We start from the raw sequence: 19,944 nt of genomic DNA, 5'->3' as shown, positions 1-19,944 counted from the left end.
GTCTTCATTTCTAACTCTCTCTCTTGAATCCCTAGCCCTCTCCACTACCCAGAGACTGCTCTGAAGGTACTCAGAACCTCTCCTGGCCATGCATAAAGACCTCCACATTGAACTCTCTGCTGTTTTTGACTTGGCCTATCACTTCTTCCTGTTCCATCTGTTCCTCACACTCAGCTTTCATGACTTTATTCTTTTAGATATCTCGTCACTTCTGATTGCTCCTGCACCAACACTTGATTGCTGCTCTTCTTCCCCTTTCCTGGGTTCTCCTGCACCAATCTGCACTCCCCTCCAATCCATACAAAGCACTGCTTCTAAAAGCAATCATCCTTGTGGAATACTCAGACCATGTCCCTCCCCACCTCAAATCCCCTCACTGGCTTCCTTTTGCCCTCTGCATCAGAGACAAGCTTCTGGTTCTCCATATCAAGGCCCTGTATGCCACCACCTCTGCCTTAATCCCAGCTCTCATTTCCTCCTACTTCTCTCCTGCTGCTTTTGCTTCTTGCAACTTGCTTTTCTACACATCCCTTTGGCATGCTTCTCCCACTCATCTCTGTGCATTCTTTTACGCTGGCTCTTAAGCCTGGAACTCCTTCCTTTTCCCTGTGTACCAAGCAACCACTTCTTCGTTCAAACCCCTCTTTAAAATACTTTTCTTCCCTGAAGCTCATCAACACTGATCCCGCAAAGAGAAAGAAATGTGTGTATAAATATATATAAAGATATCCGCATTGTTTTGAGATTGTTCATGTAGCTGAACAAAATGGCCTATTTTAGAATACATGCTTCTTGAGGAAGGGAAAATCTCTTAGTCTACAATTTGCACTACCCATACTGATGCCCCCCCAATAAATGATAAATAATAGTGCATCAAGAGCCTGATTCAATGCCTACTTTAATCAGTAGGAGACTTCTCATTGGCTTCTATGGGCATTGCATCAGACTCCTATACTTCTAAAGATGCATAAGGCTTAGGCTCATTAACATAGCAATAATAGTGAGAAAAACTACCACATGTACTGACTTAAAACCCTGCACAGAATGCAGAAATAAATTCAGATAATTTCTCGGAAGGGTGAGAAAGGCAGCACTGCTGCATTACATATGACCTTGTTGGCATCATGACGCTGAACCTGAAAAGTGTGAAACAGTCACGCTAAACAAACACCAGAGTTCAAATTCTGAGATGACCCTGAATAATCTGGCATTTGCATGACTTCAGTGGTTTTTCCATTTGTATTTATAATTTAAAGGTGATTTGCTGGCTTGCAGCAAACAAAGTAGGAAACTGAAGGGATACTGATAGTCTACCAGTGTAGACTAAAATAAGGCTTCGATGCTACCTAAAGATACCTACAAATTCATTCTCATCTGCTATTCAAAGTAATATTTCATGGCTGATCTTCAAAAAAAGGAATCTTAACACTTTAGATATCAGCATATAAAGTAGAGTTATATTTACAATTCAGTGACTTTTAGACTGAAAGTCCAACTAGGAAGGAGGGACATATCTCCCAGGCAGAATAGAATAGAATTTGGTTTCATGTGCTTTTGTATTTACCCCCTTGTGCTGAGATCATGCCAGATTTCAAACTAAGCAGGGATGAGCTGAGTCAGTGCTTGGATGAAAAGACTGCAGAAAGTGGTGAGGGTGATTTGTTAGATGGAATTTGTCCATCTGAGTCAATAATGAGCAAAACAAAGTGTGGAAATGATGTATGCTGCTGGAGGCACTTGCTTTTGGAAGTCAGTCACTTAAAACTAAGGCCCTGGGCACTTGTGGTCATTAACAATCCCATGACACTTTCAGTAAGAGTAGGCACAATTCAGGTAATTATACTCTCCTAAATTCCCCCTGCAGCTTCAATGGAGTGTATAAAGATCCTTCTTCACTTGCTGTCCTAAAATTGTAAAACAGCTGCTAGTTTCTACTCTAGTGATGATTGAGTTTCATATATAACCTCTCTCCCAAGCCTGTTGCGAGATTTTTAAAAACCCTGGCTCTTTTTTAGAGGTACAATTTCGTGAGTATAAATGAGAGGTTACAGACATCTACCTAACTTAGAGTTCTTATCAATCAGGTAGCAAGCTCTCTATCTACCTTCACCTATGCCAGTGAACATGCCATACAGGAGGCCAGATTTTTAAAATTAGTCATTCATGTTAGTAAAGCACTTAATGATTCTCAGATGAAAGAAGCGTAAAGGGTTGTTCTTAATAAGTTCTTACAGACAGGGCCCCATGAACTATGTGGCAAGCAGGACCTAAATCCTGCTTTCTGTGCATTCTGGTGCAGCAGCCCAGAAATTCTATGGAAGCTTCATTTCAATTAAATCACAAAACAAAAACAGTTTTCAAATGAAATAAATTTGAAAATAAATAACAGAATCTGTGCAGTGGCCCTTTCCTGATTTATTCTGATACTTAATACAATTTATTTTATACTACCCAATCGCTCTGGGCTTTCATATGCCAAAGGATTTCCATTGACAACATATAATTGTTGAGGGTGTCAAGGGACAAGCTGGAGGTTCTGGTAGGTGAGTACATGTTAGTTGGGCATTTTAGCCCTGTGGTGAGGTGAGAGACAATTTGGGATCATGAGATAAAGACATTTGCTAGATGTTTCTGCGAAAGTGATTAGCAGTTAATATTCTGACATTTAAACTGTCATCTTTAGACTTCAGACCTAACAACCCACTGAGATGAATGGGGCAGTTCACACTTCTCAGAGCTATTATTTTAGACTTGGATTCTGCAGCACAATTCAGTGGCCAGGGTGACAATTCCACAGCACAGTTCTGTGGCCTCTCCGAGTCATAGAACTTCTGGGACCCTTGTTTTAGAAGTTCAAAATATAATTATGAGGTTACTACAGAGCATTTTACAATCCAAAATTATATACCATCAGTGTAGTTGCTATATAGGCATGAGACACATTAGACACTTCACTCAGCAGTAATTCTCACCCAGCCCTTGTATATCATAGTGACAGAAGGAATTGTTTGGCCTGGACACAGAGTGCATCCCCTATTCTCTTTGAAAGGTGTCATGGGAACTGTACCTCCCTTTACAAGGCAACCAGAATTTGACAGAAAAGGGTACAGTTTAACATGTCACCTAAAGAATGACACCATCTATGCTAGAGCAGTATAAAACTATTTGTTTTCACAAATGTGTACCAGAACTGAAAGTTTCACGGTATTAATGAATTTGAGCAAAGCAAGGGCATATTTTCAAAGGTATTTAGGTACTTAAAAATGCAGATAGATCGCTAGTGGGATTTTCAAAAGCACTTGCTGGTTAGGCAACCTAGCTTCCATTGGCGAGTTAGATGCCTAACTCCTAATGAAATCAGGTTAGGCACCTAATGTGTTCAGGCACTTCTGAAAATCCCACTAGATGTCTAAGTACCTTTGAAAATCTGGCCTGAAATGTCCACATTTCCACCAATGTGAACAGTATTTTGCAGTGTCAAAAACTCTTCCACCTTCAGAGAAATTTTTCTTTTGGGCATACACCATTATGAATTTGCCCCTACAGGCAACCAGCATTTTCTGCAGCCAAAATAGAATTTTGTGGCAAAACTGCTTTTCATTTCTACAGAATATCAGAGGTGACAATAGCAAATGCTTTGCTGACCTAACAAGTCAAGACCGTATACCAACTTTTCCTCTGGTGAGATTTGTTTTCCCCTGAACAGCCCTTCCCCTAGTACTGCTTTGTAGTCAGCAGCCATTATCAGTTCAAGTTCATTGGTAAGGAATTGGAATAATGACCTTCAAGTCTAGAAGAAAGAATGCTACCAACTCAGTCATATTGATACTTGCGACAAATGTTTTTCTGGTGTTAAGCATGGTTCTCTTCCCTCATATTTTAGATTGTTTTATTTATTATTTTTATTAAATAATAGCAGTTCAAATAAAAAAACAACAAACCCCAGCATTTTTGCTGAACTTCTTGCGTCTGTCATGCCAGATTTCTATTTAATTGTCTTAGAAAGATTACTAGTGACTGGACTGTACAATCAAGCAAAAAAAAAATCTGTTTCCCTTCAGGTTATAGTTTTCATCAGTTAAACAGTGTAGCATATAGATATCTTTAAAATCTACCTTTCAAGTGTTTGGGTGATTGTCAATAGATTGTATGGTGCCCAGGCCCTTGGTGGCTCTGAAACAAACAAGCCCTTTCAAAAGTGGCTTTTCGTGGTAAGGGTAAGAGAAGTGGAGTCAGTGCTGGTGAATTCATAGCTAAATGGATGTAGACCCATAAACGTTTCTAACTTGCAAGGCTGGATTCTCCATTGCCTTTCACCTTGTGTAGTCAAGTACACTGATACAAAATAAATTTACAACACTACCAGACCAGAACCAGCAGTTTAGACCCATTTTGTATTCACCTTACACAGGTGTACATGACTTCACAAGGTATAAGGCAGTGGAGAATCTGGCTCACAGTGTGGCGGTCAAGACAGTCTTGTTTTATAAAAGCAGTTGCAATTATCCTGTTACAAAGTATCATTTTAGATAAATAAATGCTAAGGCTTTGATCCTGACCTGCAACCAAGGCAGCTCATGGGTGTGGGTTCAAAGGTGGCTTTAAACCTCTTCTGTGATCTTCTCATCCAAAATGCATACTGAGGTAGGTCCAAATCCTGGCATAAATTAGAGCAGCCTGACAGCTGACATTTACAGTGGTTTCTCACAGCTATAAGGGTATGTCTACACAGCAATTTAAGTCCAGGTCTGAGGCCGGGCTCAAGTCAACCCCCCTTTCATCCACACTGCAGATGTGCTAACGTAGGGCTCAGACGCAAAGCGCTAGGACCCTGCAGGGCTAGAGGGTCCGAGCCCACGTTAAGCTGGGACCTAAGGTCGAGCCCTATTCCTTTCCTGTGTACATGTGGCCCTGGCTTGACTAAGGCTCTGGAAGTCCTCTGGATGCATCTCAGAGTTCCTGGCGGTAGAGGAGCAGTGCTGCAGGCAGCCACAGGCTCCATTACTGCCTGGCTGAGCACACTCCCACTTCCTGCTCTGGCTCCTCCTCACTGTTGTGCAGAGCCAGCCCGGAACAGGAAGCAAAGTTGAGAGACGGGAAGCAGCTCCCAGGATGTTGGGAGTCATCCCTCCCCCAGCCGTGCTGAGCCGTGGGCTCTGCCACTTCCCCTCCCTGCAGGGTGGCGCTTGCTCCTGAATCCTCCCTGGGGCTGCGTGTGCAGGGGTGCCCGGGCAGTGTGCACTATGAAAATGGTGAGTGGAAGCCAGCCCCAAAATTTCCCCACAGCCTCCCAGGGATCCCTTATCCCTGCCTCCTAGGGTGCAGTGGGGGCAGGGATAAGGGATCCCTAGGGGGTGCTAGGGCACACTGCACCCCAAGCCCTGGGAATACAGTTCACTCTGCCGCAGCGGGGAGCAGCCAGGCTGGGGTGTGTTTGTGTCTTTTTCCTCTGAAACCTGTTTTATGTCAAACTCCAAAACAAAACAGACCAAAATAAATAAAAAACCAACCAACCAAAACCACCAGCATTGAACATCCCAGTTTAAAAATGAAGAATCGCAAAGTTCCATTTTAATAGTTTGACAGCCCTGGAGACTGATGTCCTTATTACCCTCAGAACAGGTGCATATGGCATTTTCCTGCCACTGTGACTCAGCCTAGAGCTGGAGAGCCCAATTCTCAGATTAGATGTCATTTCAGTATAAAGCCTTCTCAAACTGCAGCCATTCTACTGAGATAGCCACTAATTATGCTGTATGTTCTCATGTGCTCCTTATGGGCTCCTGAGTCCCATCAATACCACTGCCACTGTTAGGAAACAGGGTGGGTAGTAGAGTTTTCCCACAGTGCAGCATATTCCTAGGGCCTGAGTGTTAACACTGGGGAGGAGGGAGAGGTGCTAGGCACTCTGGGATAAGTTTACTTTGGCTTGGGTTTGTGCACTGCAGTGTGGACCCCAGAATCCTAGGTTCGAGCACGGGTCAGAAAATCCTTAACCTATGGTTAAAAAGCAATGTAGATGCTCAAGCCCAGGGTTTCCTGACACAGGCCAGCTGACTCAAGTCCCACCAACCCTAGGCTTATATTGCTGTGTAGACATAGCCTAAGGGTCCATTACAGCAGCTGGAGATTATCTGGGCATGAAGGAACTCTCACCATGCATTGTTTTCCCTGACCGCACCCTTAATACTGATGGCTGGATGGAAGGGGAGGCATAGGATCTGTTACAATGGCTCTACATCACCTCAGGATTCCTCTACACTGGGGCAATCTCCCAGTGGATAGATAAACCAGCTTTAAGGCACAAAAACATACAGTGTGTGATTTTTTTTAAAAGGTACATTACACTTTTGGCAAGAAAAAAATGATACTATTTTATGAAAGAAGTATGCTAATGATAATCATTGTTTTTATTTAAAATAGCCTCTGTCATAGGAAAATACTTTTTTGTGCAGGCAACACAGGTAGGATTGTACCCTTCTGTCTGCTAGCTAACAGAACATAGCATACCCAGTATAATCAGTAGTGTTGACTGACTTTTTGTACAGGATAGATCCTGATGGCATATGAACAATCTCACCTCCAGCAAAACGTCAGCTGAATCATGAAGACACAAGGTCAGGGCTCCCACTCGTGTCAAATTGGTTGCATATGAAAAGGATATCAAAATGACTGTTACAATGTGGTGCGTAAACATAATGCTGAAATCCTAGAATGTCAAGAAGAAGAAGAAAAACAGTGAGACATTGTGCAGCAGATTCAGCATCTTTACACAAATGGATGGGTGATTTTAAAGTTTAAACTCAGGATTAGAGGTTACAATACTCAAAAACCTTGAATAATTCTCTTAACTGAGTGCACATTAAAATACACATAATTATACATTTAATTTAAATTAAACAAAACAGTTACTGTATGTAGAGCAAAAACAAAAACAGATTATTAAGAATTATGTAGCATTTCTATTTCACAGTTCAGTGAATAAATCTAACGAAGTAAAGCTTTTACAGCCAAAATTACTTATAAAAGGCATATGTGCATACCACTCAAATTACACCATTTCTCTTATGCCCTAGCAGCTTATAACATGCAAAACAACGCAGCCCAAAATCACTCATGTACAAGAGCTTAGACACTGTTTACAAGCTTTGCTTTGAGTGCACTTTCAGTAGATACAGAAACACAAACACATGTTTATATTGTATTAAAGGCCTCTCCTAGACTGCTCCCTGATACAGCCCCTCAGGTCTCTTAGCACCGAGGATCCCATTTCTAATATTTTTAAGAAACTGCTTCTTCTCTCCCATTCCATTCTACATGCTGTCACAGGGTGAGGTAGCCCTTTAAAGGAATCAGCTGATGCTGCAATGCTATGGATCAGGTGACAGCTTGAAGATCACCTAGTCTTCTTAAGAGCCAGCAAGTATCTCAGCTGCTGGTGAGAACTGCAGGAAGAAGGAAGGCTCTTTCAGGAGGCCTGGGATTAGGGGACAGAACTCAGTTCTGTGACTCCAGGTAGATGGCTGGTGGAGTGTAATCTAGCAAGAAGCAAAGGCTCATTTGAGTCCTAGGCAGATGGCCTAAGGCGTGCAAAAGCTGTGGGGAGTAGATAGGCTCCTGCAGAAGACCCCAGATCAGGGCAAAAGGACTTGATAGAGATGTTGAACTTGTGTTAAATGTGTTTTATTTTGAGGAAATAAAGAAGAGGTTTGGAAATGTGCAGTGGGAGAGTGTTCTTTGGAGCATGGACGGGTGAGACAGCCCACAGGCTTACACATGCTAACGCCAGCGTCAGTGAAAATGCAGGCACTTTTCTGATCCTGTCATCCCTCAAGTTTCCATGGATCTCTCAGGGACCTGGATTTGATAAATCCTCTGTGCCCGGAGGCCTGAATTTTGCCTCCTCAACAAATACAGCAGCTTCCAGTTCAGGTCAATAGTATATCCTCAGTTGTGAAATGGATAGGTTCTGTCAGTGCTCCTCCCATTCTCAATTGTTCAACCTCTAGATTGAGAAAAAGGAAGAGAACATGAGTTGCAAAGGAGTCCACAGGTTAATATAGTGGGATAAAGCACCTCACCTCACTGCCTCTGCTTCAAAAGTTCTCCCTTTCTCTTTATAAAATTATAAATATTTTATTTCCTTTTCCAAACAACAAGCCCTAATTCTCCATTGCCTTGCACCTTGTGCTGTTATTTATAGGTGCGCAAAGTGATCTTAAACTCACTCTGCACAGATATAAATGACCAGAGAAGGAGCAAAGGGGAGAATCTGGCCGAGACAGCAGAGCAGAAAACAGAACACAAGGAGCCTGATTCTCGTCACCTGCTCTGAAAAAACATCATGATGTTGGCCCATATGGAAGCAGTGACATCAGTGCTAGCATTTGCTTTTTGTAGATTCCAGGAATTACTATGACCTCATTCCACTATTAATTGCAAGGAAAGCGAAGAGTAAAATATGACAAAACATTTTCCCTTTGGGCATGTGAATTCTGTTTGTACCTTACAGTACAAGTAGCATGTACAGAATGATCTAAAAAATCTGCAGCACCTTCTTGCCTGAGAAGTCTCCCTAGTATTAACAATGAGAGGATACCACTCCCCACTCTCCACTTTATTGGAAAACATTAACAAGTACTCTGGGTGTCCTACAATCTAGAACTGGATATCACTAGTAAGTCCACCACGAGGCTGAAAAATAATGCTAAAACCAGACATTTGTGTTGTAGTTTGATAATTGTTTTGGGAGGAAGAAATACAAGCTTGAATTATTTATGGATTTTTTTCAAACAACATTATGGTCCCTGACATTAAGGCTGCTGACTGGAGCACAGTGAAAGATATTCTGCAGTCATCTCAAAATACTGCCTTAATTTCAATTTCTTAAGACAAATAGAACACAAAGTAAGGAAAGCAGGATTAAATGTTGCTTCACATTGCAAGGGTCTTAATGATCAAAATAGAGAAAAATGGTCTGTCTTTCTCACATTCGATACCAGTCCAGATATTTATGGCCATCCAGTTGAAAATTTAAGCCTTCTATAATCAAATTAGTGAAGCTTTTACCTTTCCCCCAAATATTAGAAAAAGCATGGCTAGGAAAATAATGCGGTCTCTGAGGTTTCCACATTGACATATCATGCCTTGTTTCCTTACATGTTTCAGTTACGTGTGGTACGGAACTGCCTTTTGATTTCACTGCCAATGGCAATTAAGTTAGTACAGACTCAATCCAAATGCAGGGATAAGTCAAGCAGAAAATCATCTCTGCTTTTGTAGCTGCCACATCCATGCTTGTATAAATACTAGATTTTTCAGTCTCTTTTTGGAACTCTTTAAGGAGTTCTTGACCATTTGTATTGTGTGTCAGAGACCTTAAGATTCTTGAGCAATAGCATCTTTATTTATTATCTACTTATGGATCAGCTGTCCAGTGGACTGTTTCCTTCACGTAATTCACTCTCTCTTTTAAAAAAGTTTTATCTGTCTTATTCTCTTTTTATAGTATATAAGAAGTACCACAAGACGGATGGAATAGAACCTTGGGTTTGTGGCAAGGTCGGATTCCCCATTCCCAATTAAGGTACCACAGTGTTGGCCAAGCCAGTGTTTGATCTGCCCAGCAGAATCTGGTAGCAGGAAATCCACTCACCCTATGCAAAATACAGATACTATGGGGAACATTCAGAATACCATCAGTGGCCACTTTGCCCCTCTTTTAGATCTACAGGACACGAGTAGAACTCTAGGCCATGAGTGGGGAGATTTTAGGGATGAGCCCATATCCAAAAAGCAAAATCTGGGTGGCATCAGAGATTGACAATCTAACAAGAAAAAAGGAAGCATATCTTAAATCTGAACACAGTACTGAGCAGAATAACAAATACAAGGAACTAGAATGAATGGTCAACAAGGAACTAGAATGAATGGTCAAAAAGGCTACGAAAAACTGACTCGAGAGGTGAAGAGCTTGAAAAACAATTTCAAAAAAGTAATGCAAGATGGCTCTTTCAGAGAGTTAGATTACTATCAAAGTTAACACCTGTAATCGATGGCCTAAAATTCTTCTCTATGGAAGCGTGCATGTTGAGAGAGGCCATGGACATCTAAGGACAAAGTGGTATAACACTGTATATAAAACCACCCACAATCCCCCAAAAGACTCAAATGGCAACTCAAAACAGACATGGATGGAAGATGCTCATAACCTCAGCCCTACCCCATCCTGACATTGCAAAAAGGAGATGATAATGATTATATTATACATATTCTACAGTGCTTTTTGAATCCCTTATTCTATAGGTCAAATTCTAACATCATTTACACGCAAACAAAACCAGATCACTGGGGATGCAGACATTTGTAAGGGCAGGATTTGGCCCTCTATTTGCATCTATGTTTGTGATTTTAAACTTCTTCAAAAATTTTAACTAGCAAAATAGTTTGTGTCCCTTGTAGAACTGATCCAACACGTCACAGAGAATATATTTTTGCAGGATGTTCAAAAGGGAGGAAGCTTCCTCTCTGGAATTTGCTTCCCTGTTGGTCAGACAGAATGCAAGCCCAGGGATTTTTAGGATTCCCATGCAAAGCTCACTTGTGAATTCCAGCCCTTCCCTGATTGGTGAGTGGGGGCTGAGAGGAGATTGTGACTGGAGGAGTTCATTTTATTTGGAATTTATTGTTGCATAGCTTGTACCATCCACACACACACAACCTTTCTGATGGAAACATATTTATAAATAAGTAAATAAAATAATATTTTAACACCAAAAGATAGTGTTTAAATTGTGTATGTACAGAAATAGTTTATATTCAACGAGGCACTCTGGAAGTGAATTGTACTGTGTGAAACTGTGGCATATTGAGTGAGAGGGTCATTCATTAGTGAAACTGAGCAGTCTTTTCACATGAATTGCCCAAAAGTTTACTCAAATACTTTGTATTTCATCATGTCAGACTGTTTCTTTCCTTTAAAAGGCCATGAGGTTTCCAAAGAGGCCCTCTTAAGTTATGTTTGAAGTGTCTCAGACATAGAACAGCAACAGTGTGGTGAATTAAAACAAGCAAACAAAATATATTAATGGAGCCAGAGGATATTTCCCACTGGATTATGGATGGAATTTTCCAAAGTGACTGGGGAACTCACATACCACTGAAAGTCAATAGGACTTCTGCTCCTTTGTCATCAGGATGTTCTGGAAAAATTCCACCCTCTATTGAGCTTGTTCCATTAATACAATATATTAAGGATGGGGGGAGGGGGTTGTTGGGGTTTTTTTGGGGGGTGGGGGGGAGAGAATCTCACTTAGTTTCAAGTCTTCAACCATAACAGTTCCATCCTAGACACCCAACCTCCACAAGATCAGCACAATGTGCATTTTTTCTCTCTGAGACTAAACACATCACTGTGTTTCTTCCTCCTTTCACCAGGGTATGCAGAAAGAGTTCCAAGGACTAACTATAGACATTGTGGAGCAGACTGCTCATGAAATATAGTTATAAACTTTCCATAAACATAACACACCATGCAGGGTAATTAGCAGCTACAGTTTTTTTTAAATGAATGGAGAAGATCTGGGCACTGCTAAGCCACCTGAAAACATATAACATTTGTAATCACTAAAGTACAATTTTCACAATCTTTCGTTGATCCAGAAAAGCATGGATTGAGGTAGCAATTTTACAAAATCCCTCAGGCTGACCTTAATAAACTATATTTATCTCAGAATACACTTCTGCCATGCTACCAACACACACATACATAAATTTCACTGATTCAAAACTAACTGATGCTCTCTGACAGCCATAAGATTCTTAACCGATCTGGTTTTCCTCTTACTGTTTGTGCCCTTTAAAAGTGGAATCTGGGAAGCAGCACAGAGGTGTAAAAATCATAACTCTGCTGCAGTCTTTGTAAACTGAAAACACCTTAAGGTTAGAAAATTATTACAGCGATACAGTAGAAGATTATGATCAAACATGCCATTATGAAAGTATAAAAGTTAATCTACCCTGTTTCATTGCCTTAACTGAATGCTGATGCTATGTAGTGAGCAAAATAGTTAGATTTTTGTCCATCTCTTTTCAGTCACACAGAGATAATCTGATGGAATTGGGTAACAAACAAACAAAGACAAAACAGGTATTTGAAAATCAGCAAGCCCACGGGAAGTCATTTTCAAGTCATGAATTTGCTACATGGGAGGAATAACGTAGAGATGGGAATAGCGAGTGCATTTCCCTCACGACGCACAAAGTGAAAGACCAGTGTCGGAATGATGCCAGCGCTGAGCACCAGCACTGCAGTGCCAGCACCAGGCATTGAAAGAGGTCAGACAAAATGAAAGTGGGCAGCGGAATTCCAGCAGGGACTCAGATGGCAGAAATAACTGCCATGGCATTTCTAATCACTCTGTACTATGACACCATTGCTGTGGCATTCAAAACTTCTTAGAAAGAGATCCAAACTTACATAAGGAATTAATTTTCCCACTGTTAAAAAAAAAATAGCAACAGATTTCTCAGGCTGAGAACTGGAAATCTGCCACCTATAAATGTCCATGAAGTACTCCAATAATGTCTTGTATTGGGTGGCAAACTTCACATTCCTTCTAGCCACGCAGCTAGACACAGGAGAGCTGTTTGTAGATTCTGTCTTCTAATATTCATTAGCTACCCCTTATAAAAGTAGCAGTCACAAAAAGCGACAGTATGAACAGCAACTATACGTCACAGAATCCCAGAACAAAGCTTTAGAAAATGCAATACCAAATTTGCAATGTGCAGGATGTTTCCCATTGGCTTGTTTCTTAGTGAGACTTTTTGATTTAGTGGTCGAACTATTTCAGAAGGTTTTAGACACTGTAGTCTTTGATAATTGAATATTCAAATTGTAGTGACCTCACAACGAACCAACACTCACTCGATGATATTTCTTCTGTATATGAGGGTCAACAGTGTAAATATCACAACTCACACTATGGGCCTGACCCCTCCCTCACCACTTTTACTCCAGTGTGATTCCCATTGGCTTCAGCAGATTAACACCTGATTTGCACCAAGTTAGTGGAGTCTGAGGCTCAGCGTGTAATCATTTGGGAACAGAAAATTGACATGATGTTAGTGTATAGGCTGTAACTGATGAAAGATATTTCCCTTGTAGATCTCAGGGTTTAAATGCTATTAAACAGATGCTGAAAACCAAAAATGAAGTTAAGACCTGTTTGTTCATTTGTCTTTTTTCATAAAGTTATCTTGCTCTCAGTTATGCTCATGCCAGTTCATTGACTCCAGTGGAAGCGTAACTTAAGAGCAAAATTGGACCTGAATCTGTACAATGCAGGAGGTCGGACTAGATGATCATAATGGTCCCTTCTGACCTAAATATCTATGAATCTATGAATTAGAAGCCACAAGGCTCTTCAGCATCCTAAGACCAGAGAGGACCTTCAAAGTTCATACATATCACTCAGAGGTCACTGGTAATGAAAGCCATGTACACAGGACAAAAATAGAAGCTAAAGGTCTGGGCACAGGCCATGGTGACCAAAACTCACTCAGACACATAGAAAATAGGCAAGGTTTAAATGTCGTACCCCCAAAAGGACAAACATAGAAGAGGGGAGGGGAGGGAGAGAAAGCATTGAGCTGCAGTCCTTCATTGTGGCTGACCTTTGCTGTATATTGCAAGTTCAGTGCCCGTAAAGTCCATTCACACCTACATTGCCAGACAGAAAGGTTAGATATCCACAAGCACACACAAACTTAAATAAATAGAATAGTCAATTTTACCCATGTAAATTGTGTGCCAAAGCCTGCATTCCCGACATCAATGGAAGTTTTGCCCAAGTAAGTATACAGGGCCTGATGCAAAGCCCACTGAAGTCAATGGAACTTTTTTTATTGACTTCAAATGAATTGGACCCATAGAGGTAAATTGTACAACCAATAGACAGCAGAACCACTCTCAGCATTCCACTCCATAAGGCAGTTCCAGGTGCAAGAAGGCTGCATGGGGGAAAATTCTGCCTCCCTCTGAGACTCAATCCATGCAACAGTGTGGGGCCAGAGAATGGATGTGCCCAGAGGGGAGCAGCTCTGCTAGTTCTCTGTATCCTGGAGCATGAGAGGCTAGATCTCAACCTGACCCCTCAGGAGAGACCTGGCCTTTGTGCTATGGGCAGGTTTTGGCCTTAGAGTAAGAACTTCAGGAATGGGCCCTGTTTGCATGCACAGAATCCAAAACAGCGAGCAGTAATGAGTGGTTAGATGCTTAGCTAGTCAATCTGGGTATGCAAATATCTACCTGTCTGATCAAATGTGACAACTCTCTAAGTCATGGGAGAAATGGACACATTACTTGCCCCCAAGAGGTTTCAAATTAGGAAAGTTTTTGAACATCACAATGGACCTTTTGAAAGCTGCATTTTAACACTGTTATATAGTGTTCAGTACTTTCCCACTTTTTATATAATCTAAGATGTTAGCAGGCATTTTTAAAAAATGCATCCAGGTCAGCATTCCATAGTTTTGCAATTATGACATTCCTCCCCCCAGAGGTGCACAGAGAAGGCAAAATAAAGATATAATTGAGCAGCACATAAGGCTAAATACATGCAGTGGGACTGCTTAGATATAATGACACATTTCTGCAGGAATAACCTGAATGATATTGTAACATTGCTGCTGAGATTTGGTATTGGTTTTCATATTTGCAAATGGTTATGTCCTTCCTACTACTGGTGCTTACACGAATTGTATTTGGATTGTATTCTTCTCCGCTGTCAGACTCTTCTGCTGAGCCATGTTTCTCTACACCTCTGTTTCGGGATGAGTAAAGTTGTATTGATTTCAAGCCACTGACTGATTGCACATGTAGTGACTGTAAGTAGATTGGGCACTCGGAGCAAACGGCATATATGTCTGTGTCAACTCTTCTGTTTACACTGTATCATCTAACAAAGATTTGAGATTCTTGGACATTTCCTTGGGCTTCCTGATTCTGGAAAGAAACTTTGCAGATGCTGGAAATGGAGTATTTTCGTTGCTGAAACAAACACAGACTAGGATTCCTAGCTGTACACTGTGGTTCCAGGGGGAGGATTCATTTTCTTGAGGACACTCTTTATTCTCTGCTTCGTTTCCCAGAAATATGGTCTTGTTAGAATTAACTGCCCCATTAAACAGGGATTTTTCTTTTAAAATTATGGGTTAGGCTGTGATCATTTAATGAAAAACCGTGTCAACAGGGGGATGGGCAACCTTAATACAGACATTTTCTTACTTTTCAGTGATTGACTTTGCAACCTAAATAAAGTTCTTTTAACAGTTTTTTTAAAATGTAATTTCCTTATTCCTTTAAAGAAAAGAAACAAAAATAAATTCTATCCTATGCAACTTTAACACATTACAATAATCCGAAGCACAACATTAACACTGTATTTTAGACCATTACTGTAGAATACAGCACAGGGTTTTTATTGTTGTTGTTCTTTTTGGTTTTGTTATGGATGACCATTGTGCAATTCTTGCTGCCTGTTGAAGGAGAAGGAAGGGAAAACAAAATGGAACAGGCTGCCATTGGTACTGTTCAATAGCATTCTCATATGGACAGCCAGCACCAACAATGTGGTTCTGCAAGGTTAAAGGTTCTGGTTAAAAGCCCATCTGCTTTGTATAACAGGCAAGTTCCCAAACGATGACTTAAAGATGGACACATTAGGAATGGATTTATTTCACAGTCTATGCAGTTTTCCAACTTCAAAATTTCATTTTTTCCCCATTACACAGAAAATAAAAGACACTGGGTTTTGTTTCGCACATATGGTTAGTTATAGCTATATACAAAAGATATGAAGCTTCTTGAGGTTTTCATCTGTAAAAGAAAGATTGATACTGTAGTATCAATTTAATATCAGATACATTTATATGCCTTCATTTTGTCTTTACAGGGAGATGAACTCAAAGTTCTCATGAATCTTACCCCAGATGGTCTAGTAAATTCACAGCAGCATCTAGCTCTGATACTGATGCTCTTATCACATCATGTCAAGTGAGTACACCACAGTTTATTGATCATCAAGAGACAACACAATCCCTGATGTGAGAGTAGCAGATTATAAATTGACATTGTGGCCCTTTGCCACTGAATATTAGATTACTGTGGGCTGCTTCAGCAAGGTGTAGGAAATGGCACATCCCACTGCCCAGGAACTGAATGACGTGCCCACTTTAACATCAGTATCACAACGGTGAACATCTACAGTAGCTTGCAAATGGAAATAACTTGTGTCTAGCACAGTACATAGCGACAGGGTTGCATGCTACCCAAGAGTCAATGAAAGTGTGCGTTTACAGCCCCATCAAGTTTTTACACTGATTGTTCTTACCTTTCTTTTGATGTCCGTGAACTGAGAAAACATTAAGGACCAATAGAATGACAACTCGACTATGTAGTAGTAATGAAGGTCAGGCATCAGCGGCTGAAAAAGGAAGGTTTAAAAAGATTGAGAAAGTAATTTGTTTCATAAATACTAAACTCCACAAGGAGAGGGGAAATTGCAGACTACGGGCTAATCTTCCTATCTGGGGCAGTTCTGACAGGTGCCTGTTCCAAGCACTATAGCTCTGTGAGAAGAAGCCCCTCCTCATCTGTTACTTACGCTTCTTTTTTATGTTTAGATCCTGATAACTGAGCTATACCCCTTCCCTTCAATGCCAGTAAGACAGGCCCTAGATCTTTAGGTACCTAGAGCAGAAATGTTTCTGGCCAATTTTGAACACGGCACTTTTCTCATATGCAGCAAAGGAATGTTTGATTATACAATTGTCTCCTGTTGGTTTCCAAATCAGCTGCATCCAATTTAGAGTATACCAAAAGCTGCAGATGCACAGTGAATTGGGAAGAAATGGCTCCAGTGAACAGTCTTACCTCTGTGTGTTGACACCATGGTGGGATTAAAGTAGTGCTGTCAACACCACCATGATGAAAGTTATACCAGTCTTTCTAATGTAATCTGTTCTTACGGGGTCTAAAAATGACCTATGAACATACCATCTTTTGGAGGACATGAAGCAATTTGTATAGATTAAATCCATTCAGATCCCTTTGGCCTACAACACAGAAAAAAGCAGGGCCCCATACCCTTACCAGCAGCCAAGGAGTGCTTGACGCAGCTGAGAAGGGCAGAAGTGTAAAGAGACTTTAAGTCTGGTCCCAGACATAAATTAGAGCAGACTGGGGGCGACTCTAATTTACACTCAGCCATGCCCATTTCCTGCTCATCATGTCCCCTACATCAATGAAAGGGAGGGGTTCTGGGATAGGAGACGTTACTGCATTTTTATGCCACTGGAGGACTGCCCTGGGCAGAGAGAATCCTTGAGCGGCCAGAGTCACCAGGTTTAGACCAGTTTTGCACTGGAGGACCACCCAAAGTTGTTGCAGAGCAGGGCAAAATCTGTCCTACATATGTAGTTTTGATCATCATTTCTATTCTATAACACAAACAGATTTCTTCTTTTAAAATCTTTTCATGTCAATAAATCTTTATTTTCATGTATTTCTTCATATTTAGAAAACCCTCTTTAGGTGCCTAGCCAATGCTCTGGGATAATTGTTTTTCCTGCTTTGTAAAACACAATAACTTTTTTAAAAGTGCTTAAATTTATTGGTTGGGTTTTTTTTAAGTTTCAATTATGTCAATCATACAGATAATGCAAAAACTCGATTGTTGCCATCACCAGGTCTGCTTGCCCATTTTTAGACACTCTTTTCTAGCTTTGTATTAATTTGCTTAGTTTTTAATGTAATGCAGGTAAAAGGTACCTGGTTGATAATCCTAGAATCCAAAGGCATGGGGAGTTGGATGGTATGCTCTCTCCAGTTTCCCCACCAATGAAGGAACAATTCATATGTGACAAAGGGTAGTTCATTCTCTCTGGCCCATTCAGTCTTTGTCTGCTCTGCTGACATTGCCAGGAAGGGGGTTGATTAGCGGCAGTTTTTTAAACTTAATTCTGATATATGAACTAAAAAGGAAGCTGGCATTACAGCCAAAATCTCTAAAGAATTTACAAGGAAAATTTGTATTAGAAGAATTTTTAGGATTGTTAGTTGTTCTCTATTGATAAGTTTTTCTACACCCATGAATCAAGATAATTTGGGCGGCGGGAACCTCCACACTGTAAGGATGTCCCAGTTTTCATCTCATAACAAATGCATAACAAAAGTAGAGAACTTGATCAGTTCCAATGTTAGTTCCTGATCCTTAACTTCAATAGTGCGTAAAGTGAGGATTTGGGCCTTAGCCAATCAAGTGAATGCAGAATCACCCACTTGTCTATATCTATATAGAGTTGTGTTGGATTTCTGGAATGCCATGTTGAATAATTCATGTGAGTCACAGCATGATTAGAACTTTTATTCATTTAGAAAACAAAGCAAACAAACAAAACCCCCGCAAACACAACCTTGATTTGAGCCCAACACATTTTTTCTCTGGGACAATGACTGACTGTTTTTATTTTGTGATTTGCTGTCTATCAAAATTCATTCTCTGGCACTGGATCTTCTCTTTGTCTGCTGCTTGTCGCTATAGATCTCATAGATCTCTACGAGTATTCAAAAGGTACAACTAATTTTCTCAGTAACAAAGGGCGACCTCTCTGTCCTGATCATAAGCTTAGCAAATATTCACGCTCTTTAGCCAATCATACTGATTCTTTCTTCAGAAGCAGATTGTAAACTGCATATTACATACATAAGAAAAACACATCTCGACATTTTAGACTTCTCAGATTGCAAACTCTTAAACTGGTTTCTCTTAGTCTTTTGGGCACTAATGATCACTGATGGGTAGGGTCCCTCATTATAAGGGACATTCCCTATTTTTTCATCTCTGTACAACAAGACTAGGAGTTGCTGAGTGCTGCAAAGAGCAGCAAGAAATACCCTGGCGAAGTATGTGAATACTGCTTATGAGAATACTACTACTACTACTTTCGGGAGGAGGGGTGGGGCGGGAGTGCTAAGAAAACAGTCCCTTATTTTTGAAATACAATGTTGGCAACCCCACTTATGGGTTTGTACAATGTCTAGAACAATGGGTCCCTGATTCTTGCTGGGGGTTTTGAGTACTGCTGTTACCAAATAAAAATGAAGAACAACATTGGGGCTAAACAGGTGAATGTTTGGAGTCTTTCTGAAAATTTAGAATTTAGATGGGTAGAAATGCTGCAAACCAAAAACACAACCACAAGTTACTGCAAGTCTTGAAGCCTACATCGTTAGGTGATATTTGTGACTTTTGATACCCGATTTAAAAAAATACTATACATCATGACAATGGATTTATGTTTAAAAGTATTAAGAAGACAGATGAGGCATAAGAAAATGGTTACTCTGAAATTGGCAATTAGCTCCAAACAAAATATTGCTCTCACTCAAACAGCTGTGAAATCCCCAGGGCTCTCTTATTGTAGCCTGATGCTTATTTACATTCTTCTAAAAAAAAAAAAAGTGTACTTGTGGCACCTTAGAGACTAAAATTTATTTGAGCATAAGCTTTCGTGAGCTACAGCTCACTTCATCGGACGCATGCAGTGGAAAATACAGTGGGGAGATTTATATACACAGAGAACATGAAACAATGGGTGTTACCATACACACTGTAACAAGAGTGATCAGGTAAGGTGAGCTATTACCAGCAGGAGAGTGCGGGGGGGACGACGACACCTTTTCTAGTGATACACAAGGTGGGCCATTTCCAGCAGTTGACAAGAACTTGTGAGGAACAGTGGAACTAATAACTTAGTTAATAAATTAGGCTTGAATAAAGACTGGAGTGGATGTGTCATTACACAAAGTAAAACTATTTCCCCATGTTTATCCCCCCTGGCACTGTTCCTCATACGTTCTTGTCAACTGCTGGAAATGGC

At 40.6% G+C, this 19,944-nt stretch overlaps 1 protein-coding gene across 5 annotated transcripts in view; it reads right to left on the bottom strand.

Moving 5' to 3' along the window:
• Positions 1 to 19,944, bottom strand: part of CERS6 (ceramide synthase 6) — a 317,612-nt gene that overhangs the window by 30,666 nt on the left and 267,002 nt on the right. For 4 of the 5 annotated variants that reach the window (XM_073305736.1, XM_073305737.1, XM_073305738.1 and 1 more), the window contains exons 6-7: positions 16,395 to 16,487; positions 6,581 to 6,709 (exon numbers count right to left, since the gene is read on the bottom strand). In XM_073305736.1, the coding sequence (XP_073161837.1) occupies positions 6,581 to 6,709; positions 16,395 to 16,487 (222 nt within the window). The remainder of the gene's footprint in view (positions 1 to 6,580; positions 6,710 to 16,394; positions 16,488 to 19,944) is intronic. The other variant, XM_073305741.1, reaches the window with a different exon arrangement.

This window comes from Lepidochelys kempii, chromosome 11 (genome assembly GCF_965140265.1).
Source record: "Lepidochelys kempii isolate rLepKem1 chromosome 11, rLepKem1.hap2, whole genome shotgun sequence".
In the NCBI taxonomy this organism is placed as follows: Eukaryota; Metazoa; Chordata; order Testudines; family Cheloniidae; genus Lepidochelys; species Lepidochelys kempii.
Note: the sequence above shows the minus strand (reverse complement) of the source record. Positions and strands in the feature narration are given on the sequence as shown.